This window comes from Colobus angolensis, unplaced genomic scaffold (genome assembly GCF_000951035.1).
Source record: "Colobus angolensis palliatus isolate OR3802 unplaced genomic scaffold, Cang.pa_1.0 Scaffold308, whole genome shotgun sequence".
Taxonomy (NCBI): domain Eukaryota; kingdom Metazoa; phylum Chordata; class Mammalia; order Primates; family Cercopithecidae; genus Colobus; species Colobus angolensis.
The window spans coordinates 700,241-711,999 of record NW_012116355.1 but is presented as its reverse complement, the minus strand read 5'-3'; the positions used below and the strand labels follow the sequence as shown (position 1 = coordinate 711,999).

Sequence of the window (11,759 nt, the reverse complement as noted above, 5' to 3'; positions counted from 1 at the left end):
GAAAAAACCCCACATACCTGCCTCAAACGTACAGCCCCACACTTAGCAGGAAGGGGACTTCACTTCCCAGCCAGCAGTTTAGTGAACATGTGGTTTAACTCTTCCACCCTATCCCACGGTTTCTCTTGAAGGCAAAAAATATAGTTTCACTTTACAAGAAGTTTACTCTTGTTCATGGAGACATCATGCTGACAGGATTGGATCCAAGGAAAATGCTAGTGACTTTACCAACTTCATTCCCCAATCAAAGAGGACAGTTTCTGGTTTGCCACTGGTGAGTTTATTACATGACTAAAGTTCAAATAAAAAAATAAAAACCAAAATCTTGGCAGGGAAGCTAGAGCCAGAATCAGGAAAATCTGCTTTCTTATCCCCAGACTCCCTGGCCAAGCCCAGCTCCACTAACTCATCTTGACTCGATCAAGTTCCTCATCAAGACTTGCATCTGTACCCTGGACATCTCTGCTGTTCCCACTGGAGACCGAGTCTGGAGTCCCTGGCACTGGGGGTTTGGTGAGGGCTCCATAGACACCCATGGCCTGAGGAGAGGAACAGAGAGAGTACCATGAGGACACTTGACAGAGGTGCAGCCCAGCCCACCAATGGCTAAAAGGGAAAAGATGGCATGGAGGCCAGTGAATTAGTTTTCCTTTCTCCCTCTCGCAAACCTGTCTTGTAAGCTCTGGAGTTGATTTTAGGAATCTTATAAACCATCAGAGTAAAGTGACTCTCAGAATACCAGCACAGGTATCTACCAAAAAAAGGCATCTCAAGAACTTCCATATTTGCAGGACTGAGTGGAGAGGGACCAAGGCATTCTGAAGACCTTTACGGTATGTAAGTGTTGATGACGGTGGTGGGGTCTCAGTTCGGTCCCTGGCACCGGTGTTCTGTGCTGGGTCCTCAGAGAGCTCTAACCTGAGCCACCATGCTGGTGACATCGCCGGGATTGGAGGGCAGTAGGATAGTGTTGGAGTCCTTGGCCAGTTTGGAGAACGCGCTAACATACTGCTCCGCCACAGTCAGTGAAGCTGCTGCATCTCCATTCTGTGACCACAGAGGGATAAAAGCAGAGATTACAGATACAGAGAAGAAGGGGTGGATGGGGAATGAAGAAAGCAGTTCACAATAAAAAGGACTATGTAATCTGGTTCAACAGAGCCCACAGAGGCAGGAAGTCTCCTTAAGCATAGATAAGAGAACCCCTTCCACTGTCAATTCCTGTCCCCCATTCCCACCCAGGGGCCTCTCACATGTTGTGTCAGAGCTGCAGCCAGGATTCGAATAGCTTCAGCTTTAGCCTTGGCCTTGGCCAGAACTGCACTGGCCTCTCCTGCAAGAGAAGGGACAGAGCTTGCTTGACCCATGAAGTCAAAGTACCCAAAGATTCTGCCCCAGCACCAATCTTCAAAGGCCCATGCCTTGCTCCTCCCTCAGCCTCTACCCTCTCCTGACCTGCTGCCTGATTTATCTGTTCAGCCTTTTCTGCTTCGGAGGCCAGGATCTGGGCCTGTTTCTTCCCCTCTGCCACATTGATGGCCGACTCTCGGGTACCCTCAGACTCTAGAACTGTGGCCCGTTTCCGCCGCTCTGCCTCCACCTGGAAGCCCACAACAATCCCAATCAACAAGCCAAGGGAAAGTTATACAGACCTGCAACTCTGCCCATCACAACAGGAGGGAAGTCTGGATCCTCCTGGGACTGGAGCACCCTAAGGTCCTTTTCCCACCCCTCCTTGGCTCCCACCTGCATCTGCATAGACTCTTTCACCCGGGGTGGCACATGGATATCCTTGATCTCATAACGGAGGCAGCGGATACCCCAGCAGTCAGCAGCTTGGTTGATGGCATCCACAATGCTGGCATTCAGGGACTCCCGTTCCTGGAAAAAGAGAGGTGTAAGCCCCACAGATTCAACTTACCTATCAAGGGCCTACACTGAGAAGGGCCTGGGACTGATCTTGACCTTCAGAAAAGATTGAGTGTCAGGTTTGTGTCTTCAAACCCTAACTCTGGCTCAGATCTGCTTACCCGGAAGACTTTGTCCAAAGAGAGTTTGCCGAGCTCTGATCTCATGGTTGTTTGAGCTAGCTGGGTGACAGCATACTCAGGGTCCTCCACACCATAGCTTGCCTGAAACGGACACGGATAGTGTAAGAAGCTTGGGCACAAGATTTTAGTGGAGAGGGCAACTGAAAAGGCTAGACAAAGTAGGGGGGAGATACCTTGTAAGGGTCCATGATGCGCAGGTAAAGAACTCCATCAATTTGCAGAGTTACATTGTCTGTAGAACCAGGAGAGAAAAGGAGGAAAGTCAGGCCTCTAGGTCCCAACCAGTTCTCTCTCCTAAGCTGTGGATCTATAGCAACCACATCCTAATAGCCTCAGAGCACCCATGTCACCCTGAACCCCTCACCGAGAGTCACAGCCGACTGCTCAGGCACGTTGATGACAATTTCCTTGAGACTCTGCACATATCGGATCCGGTCTAACACAGGGATGAGGATGTTCAAACCCTGGGAAGAGGAGTCATGGGTCCTCAGAAGGATGGGAACTATTGGGTTGAGACCTAAGCTAGTCCTGGAGTATGTAGGGAGTCAACACATGGAACATGCCCAGAAAAGCAGCAGCTCCTACCAAGAAATAAGTCCTCATAAGGCTGAAGTGTCACTGGTAAGAAGACCCAAGAGAATAGGAATGCAAGACTAGGCCCCTGAATGGAAGGGGGAATCATGAGAATCAGAGCCGGCAGAATAGCCATCTCAATGCAGACTGAGAGTTAGGGCTGAGAGAGTGGGCAGAGGAGATTCCCAAGAATGGGGACTGTGAGATGCATAGGAAAAGGTGGTAACATGGGGATGATGGTCAGCAGCCTCGGCCCTGTCAGGTCTGGCCTACAGAGTCGGGAGCTAACAGTGCGCGCAGGCCCAAAAGAGGTCCTCCCCACACTCCATGTCGTGAGGGATTGGTCATCTGGCTGGCCCAGGGCGGGCAGAAGAGGTTCTCACAGGCTCCAGGATCCGGTGGAATCGGCCCATTCGCTCCACCACCCAGGCCTCCTGCTGCGGCACGAACAGTACCACGGTGTTTCGGGGCAATCCAGAGGAGGCACGGCGCGGAGCGCGACCAGAAGCCTGTAGAGAGCCCTGAAAGAAAGAAGAGGGTGAGCAGGGATCCCATCTGGCCAAACACGCCGCCCCTCGGTCCTCAGGATCCTCGGAGAGAGAATCACATGGGGACCATGACCTCTGACCCCAGTCCTCTCCGAAAGTTGGAAGTTCGCTCTTTCCCAGCGGAGGACCCAGGTGATCTCTGTCCCGACCCTCTGGATAGGTTGCCTCGCTCTCACCCTCAGCAAAAGGGCCCCAGTGCCCCGCGCTGCTCGCGCCAGCATTTCCCAGCGCCGCAGCGACCTCCGGAACCAACGAGACGAGCGGAGCCGTCGCTCCCAGAAGCCTACCCGAGCCTTTCCTCTTGCAGTTCCGCTCCCCCGAATGTACTTCCGGCCGTTCCCTACTCCTTTCAACACTCACCCAATCAGCGTTACTTGGTCGAACGGCGCATCAAGTTGTTCCCTGGGAAACGCAGACCTTCAAAAGAAGGCCGAGGGCTGCGGTTTTTCTGGGTTTAGCTGTTAGCGACCAAGATCCCCGGCCTGATGGCCAAACTATTTTTCGCGTGCATATCACTCAGACACCACACACTGAATTCTTCACCCTCACCCAAGACTCAGTTTGCCCACCAGAGCATAGAATCGCCCCCATCCGTCACCATAGCGACCAGTGGATTGAGCAGACTCGTTGCCATGGTTGCCATAGTGACATTCTATAGTAGTCCCGCGGTGTTGTGCCCCGGACTCCCACTGGGGACTGATCCCAATCCCGTTGCCATGGAAACTGGGCCTAACATTGCCTGGCGATTGGGCCGAGAATTTCCCCTCCCCTCTTTCCTCAAAGACACTATAGCGCCTTCTCTCTCTTCCCCAGCAAGGTTTGTTATGCCCGGTCTTAAATACCGAGTCCAGCAAACAGCCTCAACGTTCAACCTTGTCTGGAGCACGTCACCTTGCACACATCCCTGATGTTCTGGTAGTCAAGAGACTTCCACCTCCATTTTACATATGAGGGCACTGAAGTTCTGAAGGGCTAAAGTCATTAACAGAACCAGTATCAGAATCCTGATCTACAGTTCAGAATTCAGCTTCTACGTCTCAACTTTACCCACCAACCCCTCCGAAAGGAGCAAGACCAGGCCCCAGGAATCAGCAGGGACTAGCCTAAGACCTCATGGGCCCAGGCCTGTTGCCTCCTCTCTGGCAGAAAGGGCTGAGTCCCAGCTCCAGGAAGGCCCTCTATCCCCCTTCACACCCTCTCCCCAACAACAACAAAAGTAGAGCTTAGTTCAAGTTTCCAAACAAGAATTTATTCTTTCTTTTTTAATCTTTTTTTTCTAAAAAAAATTACCAGGTACAATTTTTTCCTGTTTCTGATTTGCTTTGTTTTTTCAAGTTTCAGCAAATGCTTGTTCCCCTCAGCCCAGCCTCAGGAGTCAGGACTGAGGCAGGGTCAGAGTCTGGAGTGGGGAATGGGGTAGCTTGGAACCACATGACTGAGTTTGAGGGGTGCCCCTCACCCCAGCTGAGGTAGGTGGGTCAGAGTCTGGCCAGGTGAGTGGAGGCACCCCAGTGCTTGGCCCTGACTCTGCCCCCTGGACACCTTCTTCAGTCAGGACCCCAAAGCAAGGAGACACAGGCAGGAGGAGAGGGACAACTGGAGTCTGGAGCCCTAGGTGAGGGGTGGTTAACCCCTGTGTGTGTGCATACATGTACACTCTCTCACACACACACACCACACAAAGACAAGCTTGTGTACACACACAAACACATAACTTGGCTTTCAGAGATAGGTCAGAGGGTAGGGGAAGTGAAGGGACTAAGGGAAGGACAGGGAAAGCTGAGTCTTTGGCTACTGACTCAGTCCCTCTGGAATAGCCCCTCTTCCCTCAGCTGAGGGAGAGCAGTTCTCCTCCTGCCCCTGGCATAAGCCTCTTCAACTCTTGAGGTTGGAGCAATATCTGAGAGTGGGAAAGGGGGGGAGTGATGCCAATTATCAGGTGTGGGAGGTTACCAAGGCAATCCAATTTGAATAAATTATAAATTAAAAATAAATAAAATAATAAGTGGCCCCTGCCCAGGACTGGGAGGCAACGCTGGCATAACTTGCCTGGGAACTTGGGACAACCTCAGGGTAGCTCCGGTTCCTCCCTACCTAAGCTGGCCTGGGAAACCCAAGGGAGGGGACAGGCACATGGAGTACCCGAGTAGGGCAGGGTGTAGTAAGGATCAGAAGCTTTAAACACCCAAATAATCCATTTGGGCAAGAGCATGGTGAGGGCTTTAATTCAAGCCTGAAGGGTCTCTTGCTGTCTCTCCATATATGTTCTCTAAGATGGAGCAGGATGGGCAGGTCGTTAGGCCACATGGATTCAGAGTGCTGGCAATCAGGGCAAAGGTGAATAACGTGGATTATGAGGGGCCTCGGTCACAGCCTGAAGTTCGTAAGGGAGCCCTGTGTCCAGCTCCAGGCTCCGGCGGGAAAAAAGCAGGCGGATATCTCCATGCAGGCTTAAGCGGCCTGAGCGGGAGCTCCGGAACCTGGAGGAGGATAATGTGATCAAAGTAAGAATCCAGGCTGGGCGCAGTGGCTCATGCCTGTAATTCCAGTGTTTTGGGAGGTCCAGGTGGGAGGACTGCTTGAGCCCAGGAGTTGGAGACCAGCCTGAGCAACATAGCAAGACTCTGTCTCTAAAAATAAATAAATAAATACATATATATATACATACATAAAAATTTAAAAATAAACTAAGCAAGAATCCAAACAGTATCAAAGCAAGGAAAGATCCTCTTCAGGGAAGGGATACCTGGGCCTCCCCAGCCGTCCCTGGGCCCTCTCCTCACCTGAGGTGCAGCAAGTAGCAGAGGAGGCGGTGGGTGGGGTTAGCATTTCCCTCCTCACCCACAGGCACCAAAAAGAGGCGATGGCGCAGGAAGGTCATGTGGGCAGCAGGCATGTCCGAGAAGTCAAAAGTCACGAGGAACATCTTTACCACAGTCTGGTTGGGGTTAAATAAGGTCTGGGGACAGGACAGTCAAGGTTGGTACAGCCTGAGGGCTGCTTTCCTCTCTCCCCACTCCCACTCCCTCAGGGCAAACTCACCACTTGGACGGTGCCCACCTTGGGCACGCTGTAACCCTTCCTCCCCAGGGGGTTCAGATCCACGATGCCCTGGGAAGGCCAGGGAGCCATCAGTCAAGGTGAGGACTAGGAAAACTCTGAGCCCTAAATACATGTCCCTCTCCACAGTCTCTCACCCTGAACCTGCCCCTGCCCTACATTAGAGTTCTCCTCACCTGGCCCTGACTCACTCCTAGGTGAGGAATAAGTAAAAAATACCTCTTGCCCCCAGCCCCACCCCAATTCCTTATCCTCCTGATGAGCTGACTTTGGGGTTGGAGTCAAGACATACCAGGAAGGGAGCCGGGGCATTTTGCTCAGAAACATCAAAGAATGTGACAGTGACAGGCAGAGTGACATGCTGGGGGCAGTATGACCCACTAGCTCCAATTTCTGCTGTGAAGCCCTCAATGTGGCCAGATGGTGCAAAACGTCCTCGCAGCAATGATTCCTGGGATCAGGGTAGGGAAAACACATTATGAGAGAGATGCCAATTCTTTTACTTATCCATCCAAGCCATGTTCTACCATCCCACCTCTCCCAGGATCCCCACAATCACAAAGCCCGAGGGGAGCTACCTCAAAGTTGCCCAGCAGGGTACGGCTGACAGCAGGGGTAGGAACAGGGGAGGCACTGGGGGGGCTCAGCAGGCCTGGCCCCTTCCGGAGGCTTCGAAGGGGGCTCCTGGTAGAGGAAGGGACACACAGGGGGTTGGCTTGAGGTATTCTGGGATTCCTGCTCATGTCCTTGAACTCTACCCTTTGCCACTATCTAGAGCTTCTGCCCTGGGGTCCCCTACTCCGATGCTAGAAAGATGACAGACTTCTGTCCCCATTCTCAGGGACAGGGTAGAGGACAAAGCTGGTCACTTACAGCTTCAGGCGACGGGCTCCTTTCAGCCTCCGCCCCATGGGACTGCAGTCTGTTGGGTCCTATGGAGAGAAATGATTGGGAAAAGAGACAGGGTGAAAGCCATGTATGTTTTGGGGCAGAAGCTCATCACAAACTCTGAAAGGAACACCCCGCCCCCTGGGCCTCCCCCTTTACCCACACAAATATCCACGTAAGAGTACATGAAGGACAGGCGCGGTGGCTCACACCTATAATCACAGCACTTTGGAAGGCCGAGGTGGGTGGATCACTTGAGCTCAGGAGTTCGAGACCAGCCTGGGCAACATAGCAAAACCCCATTTCTACCAAAAATACCAAAAATTAGCTGGATGCCATGTCATGTGCCTGTGGTCCCAAATATTCGAGAGGTTGAGGTTGGAGGATTGCTTGAGCCTGGGAGGAGGAGGTTGTAGTGACCTGAGATTGTGTCACTGCACTCCAGCAATGATGGAGTGAGACCCCATCTCAAAAAAAAAAAAAAAAGTAAATGAACTCCTTTATTGGCTTACCAAAACAGGCTCTTTGGGCCCAGGCAGCAGGTGGCTCCAGAAGGATGTGGCTTTGGCATCAGAACTGTTGGCAGCAGTAGGGTGGCCCAGGGATCCCCGGCGCCTCCGGGGGGCTGGCCCCTCTTCCTCAGAGCTGACATCTGGGGCTTCTCCAGCAGGAAGCAGCCTTCGCTTGGTGGGGCAGGGGCCTGGAGGTCCAGGGCCAGGGGGTGTGTGCTCGGGACTGTGCCCATTGGCAGTGCCAGGGGACTCCCTAGGCCAGAGGCTACCCCCATTGCCCACCCCAGCCACTGGGCTCTTACCCCCTATTTGTGCAAGACTGTGCAAATCAGTGTCAAGTGTGTGCAGCTGGCCTGGAGGGGCTGGCCCTGGGGACTCCCCCAGGGACCCCTGTCCCCCTGGATCTGGGGAGGCCCAGTCTCTGGTGTGCAAAGTATTGCAGGAAGCATTTGATGGGAGGCAGGGGGGACTCCAGGCCCCTGAAGTCCAAGATGAGGTGACACTACTTCTCTGTTCCACAACACAGAGGCCACGGTGGGAGAAATGCTGGCTGGCCACACCTAGTCCCAGCCCCAGTCCCTCTGGGCCCAAGAGCCCCACAGTAGATGGTTCTTCAGGGGGTAGTCCCTCTCTGGCCCCCAGCCCAGGGCCTCTCTTCAGCTCCCGGGGACCCTCAGTGGGTGGGGCCTGTCGTTTCAGGGCCCTATGAGGCTCAGAGGTACCAGCTGGAGGGGAAAAGATGGATACCTGGTAGACCCCGGGGGATGTCGCCCCCCCTGCTGGGCTGTAGCCCATGAGCAGGCCACCCTGGAGGGTCCCCTGCCTGACTGGAGGCTGTGAAGGGCCCGCCTCTGGCTCTGAGGATGGAGACAGCTCCGCCTTCACGTGGCGCATGAAGCCCCCCTTGGGTCAGGGGGGCCCCCCAACACGGCCTTTATGCTGGGCCTGGGCTGGGGACATCTGTGTAAGAGAAGAGAAGAAAAGGTGGTCAGGGGAATCCATGAGTATTCTTCCTTCCAGCTGAGTTTCAGACCCTCTCCTTGCCTGAAGGGGTGACTTTGTTGGGTTCCCAGGGATGAATGTGTACAAATCCCTGGATGGACTAATGGAATATAGAGACCACTCTTAGAACTCCTGAGAGGGTGACAGGTTTAGCTCAGGCTTCTTCCCTGCCTTCTCCCTGGTACTCACCCCGATGAAGAGGCCTCAAGCCTAGCTGTGCATCCCCTCTTCCCAACTGATGCCTTGTGCCCCTAGCTTGCAGTCTGATCCATGCCTGCTGCACTGGCAAGGTGACTGCCACCATTCCGTGCAGCTCCTGAGCTCAGCAGGACCCTGAGGAGGGAAGAACAGACATAAGCCAGGATCACTGGAGCCAGCAGTAAGGCCTTTCACCAATTATAGGCTAATATAGTATACCCCAGGACATCCTTCTCCCACGTGAGAGGCTCTTCAGGAACAGAAATGGTAGGTTTGGGGTCCAGGGCCCAGATGGCAGAGTTGGGCTACCTAAGGAGTCAGAGAGGCAGGTCTTGGCTCAGTATAGTAAGGATGTGACAAGTGAGTTGATGTAGAATAACTACTTGTCAGGGCCACCATTTGGGGACTCCTGCCCTACATGGAGGAAGGGATGAGAGACCCCCAAGACCCAAAAGACCATGCCAGCTGAGAGGTGGCCAGGGGAAGAATTCAGCTGTCTTACTCAAAGCCACCAAATTGCACAACTGCTTCTTATATGTCTATCTCCAAAGAGACAAGTGCCATCCTAGGGCACTGAGGGCAGAGCTCTCACACACAGTTACACCCCATCGGCGGTCCTCAGAGGTACAAACCTCAAGTCAGCTCAAAGCTGGCCCTTCAGCCCTGAACTCCAAATTACCTCCAGCAAGCAGCCTGTCTCTTTAACAAGAGGCAACAAATCTGACCACAAACAAGAGGGGGAAGGGGAATGGGTCACTGCCAGAAGGCACTTTCCAGGGCCCTCCTGCAAGGCCCTGCAAACTAGAGATAAGGCCTCAGCAGTCAGTCAGCTGGAAGCAACCAGGGAGTACCTCTCCACGCCCCTCTCCCAGTGCTCACACACCCAACACCAAAACCCCAAACCACTGGTGCATAACATGGTCTTCACTAACTATTTCAGCCCATACTAGGGTGAGGAGAATGTCAAGTTGAAAGCCAACTGCCCCCAGGGTTAGCCTTCTCCTTTGCACATTAGCCTATGCTGTCTGACATTCACAGAGCCCTTTCCCCTTCAAGGACTGCCCTTTGAATGCCTACCCAAGACTCTTCCTCCTTGGATAGGCCAAATGCCATCTCCTCCAGAAAGTCTGCCCTGTCCACCCCAGACCATAAGCATCTCTCCCTCCTCTGAGACATCACCTACGGCAGCGTTACTACTTCCTATAAGCTCAATAACAGTTCTGCTCACTCCTGTGGGTAAGGCATCTTCTAGACTGACCATAGAGGTCCTGAGGACAGATCTGTGTCTCACCCCTCCATCTAACCCCACGTATAGGGGTAAGCACACAGCAGGGCTCAAAAAAAGTAGAATGTAAGTCCCAGAAATCTGGGCAGCAGTCCTGACAGTGGAGAGAAAAATTTCCCAGATGACAGAAAGAGAGAGATTAATTGTACAAGGGAGAATCAGGAAAAGAGGTGGAGGTGCGGGGCGGGGGGCAGGCAGAAAGGAGAGATTTGTATCCAGGGACTGAAAAGCTCTCCTACACCAAGTTCCCATCATTGTACCCCACTATCCCATTTCACCAAATTCTCCTAAGAATTGGGATCCCCAAGAAAATCCTGGTTCCCTGTGGTGGGTGGGATGGCTGGAAAGGGCAGAACACCAATGGCAACCTGCACTAACCTATCTGCAACCAACTTTGTCAGAAGGTACAACCTGCACTAATTTCTACCCTTTCTTTCCTCCACCCAAGTCACACAGATTCAGGAAGGGCCTTTTCCTTAGCACTACCACTTCCAGGTCATCCCAGTTGCCCTCTTGACCCCTTGCCCTGAGGAAGCCAGGGGATGACATGATGCCCTACTTGACCCCAGCATACCTGGCATCTGCTCATTAACCCCAGAGCCCTCTCAGTTCCCACCCTGTCAACAAGACGCTCTAAGATTCACTCCCCTGCCACCCAGCCAGTCTGGCTCTAGACCATGGCTTCAAGCTGACTCATGGGGCAGGACTGCAGGGGAGGGGGGCAGGGCAGAGTAAGCCAAACCTCACTCTTTGTGCAGGGGGTGGGCAGCAACTGGCATCAAACAGCTGTGCCAGGCTGTGGCTGGCAAGGACTACAGCTCCCAACATGCCAAGGGAGCAAGGCCAGCAAAAACAACAAGTCCCAGAATACGTCTGTACCTTCAGACACTTTTGAGGCCTGGGAGGTGGGTGAGGTGGGTATTGGTATAGGTATCAGCTTCGAGGCTCATTCTCCCCTTCCTTTCAGTATTAAAGATTTCCATTTCTACCATGCCATGATCAAGGAGAGTGACAGGAAGAATTCCTATCCATGTGCTTTCCACCCTCATCCTGTGCAGACAGAACTGCTGCCAGCTGCTCTCTATTTTGTCCCTACATACATCCACACAAGCTAGGGGGGCTGTTCCCACGGGCCACCACTGTGGGTAGGAAGGTCGACCTCTTCTCTCTTACCAACCCCTCGGCCCCCAGCCTAGAGCCCTCTACCCTCGGGAGGGAGGAGACCTTAGCAGCTTCTCTAAACTAAGCCGGGCAGACTCACCTGACTCTTGGACTCCTTGTTCTGGACGATCCCTTACCCCCTGCGCAGCCTCCCAGGTCCTTTCTCACTCCTCTCCTCCCCACAGCCTGGGACAGGCCCCATACTGTACTGGAGCTTCGGAGATTTGCTCTTTCCCTCTAGCACACTCACCCCGCTCCCAAATTGGCTCCGCTGAGGTGGCCGCTGCTCCGGGCCCTTCCGTCCCGTCCCGGTCCCTCCCCTTGGATCCCCGGTCCTCCCTTCCACGGGCCCCCAACCCAGACAAAGGGTGGCTCAGGCTGAGCCCTGCTCTGCTAGGCTCTTCGCTGTTCAGCTTCGTGTGCAACACTAGCGGGCCCTGGCGTCCGCAGACCCCCAGCCGCTGCCGCGCCCCTCCCTGCG

General features: G+C 53.7%; 2 protein-coding genes across 7 annotated transcripts in view; both read right to left on the bottom strand.

Annotated features, from left to right (window-relative positions):
* Positions 1–257: 257 nt before the first annotated feature.
* STOML2 (stomatin (EPB72)-like 2) lies at positions 258–3,486 on the bottom strand. Of its 4 annotated transcripts, none has more exons than XM_011950477.1 (10): positions 3,349–3,486; positions 3,008–3,145; positions 2,416–2,515; positions 2,225–2,283; positions 2,031–2,132; positions 1,747–1,881; positions 1,456–1,600; positions 1,254–1,333; positions 919–1,047; positions 258–539 (listed from the first exon to the last, which is right to left on the bottom strand). In XM_011950477.1, exons 1-10 carry the CDS (start codon positions 3,391–3,393, stop codon positions 402–404), a joined length of 1,071 nt encoding a protein of 356 aa, XP_011805867.1. In that variant the 5' UTR covers positions 3,394–3,486; the 3' UTR covers positions 258–401. The 4 variants fall into 4 exon arrangements, with proteins under 4 accessions (XP_011805867.1, XP_011805870.1, XP_011805868.1 ...); XM_011950480.1 differs by having other exon boundaries at positions 3,460–3,486; XM_011950478.1 differs by lacking the exon at positions 1,747–1,881.
* Positions 3,487–4,399: 913 nt separating this feature from the next.
* Positions 4,400–11,759, bottom strand: part of FAM214B (family with sequence similarity 214, member B) — a 12,204-nt gene continuing 4,844 nt past the window's right edge. For 2 of the 3 annotated variants that reach the window (XM_011950474.1, XM_011950475.1), the window contains exons 2-9: positions 8,824–8,967; positions 7,633–8,592; positions 7,106–7,164; positions 6,811–6,916; positions 6,525–6,683; positions 6,215–6,283; positions 5,956–6,131; positions 4,400–5,652 (exon numbers count right to left, since the gene is read on the bottom strand). In XM_011950474.1, the coding sequence (XP_011805864.1) occupies positions 5,499–5,652; positions 5,956–6,131; positions 6,215–6,283; positions 6,525–6,683; positions 6,811–6,916; positions 7,106–7,164; positions 7,633–8,526 (1,617 nt within the window). In that variant the 5' untranslated portion in view covers positions 8,527–8,592; positions 8,824–8,967 and the 3' untranslated portion in view covers positions 4,400–5,498. Of the gene's footprint in view, positions 5,653–5,955; positions 6,132–6,214; positions 6,284–6,524; positions 6,684–6,810; positions 6,917–7,105; positions 7,165–7,632; positions 8,593–8,823; positions 8,968–11,528 lie in introns of all 3 variants that reach the window. The other variant, XM_011950476.1, reaches the window with a different exon arrangement.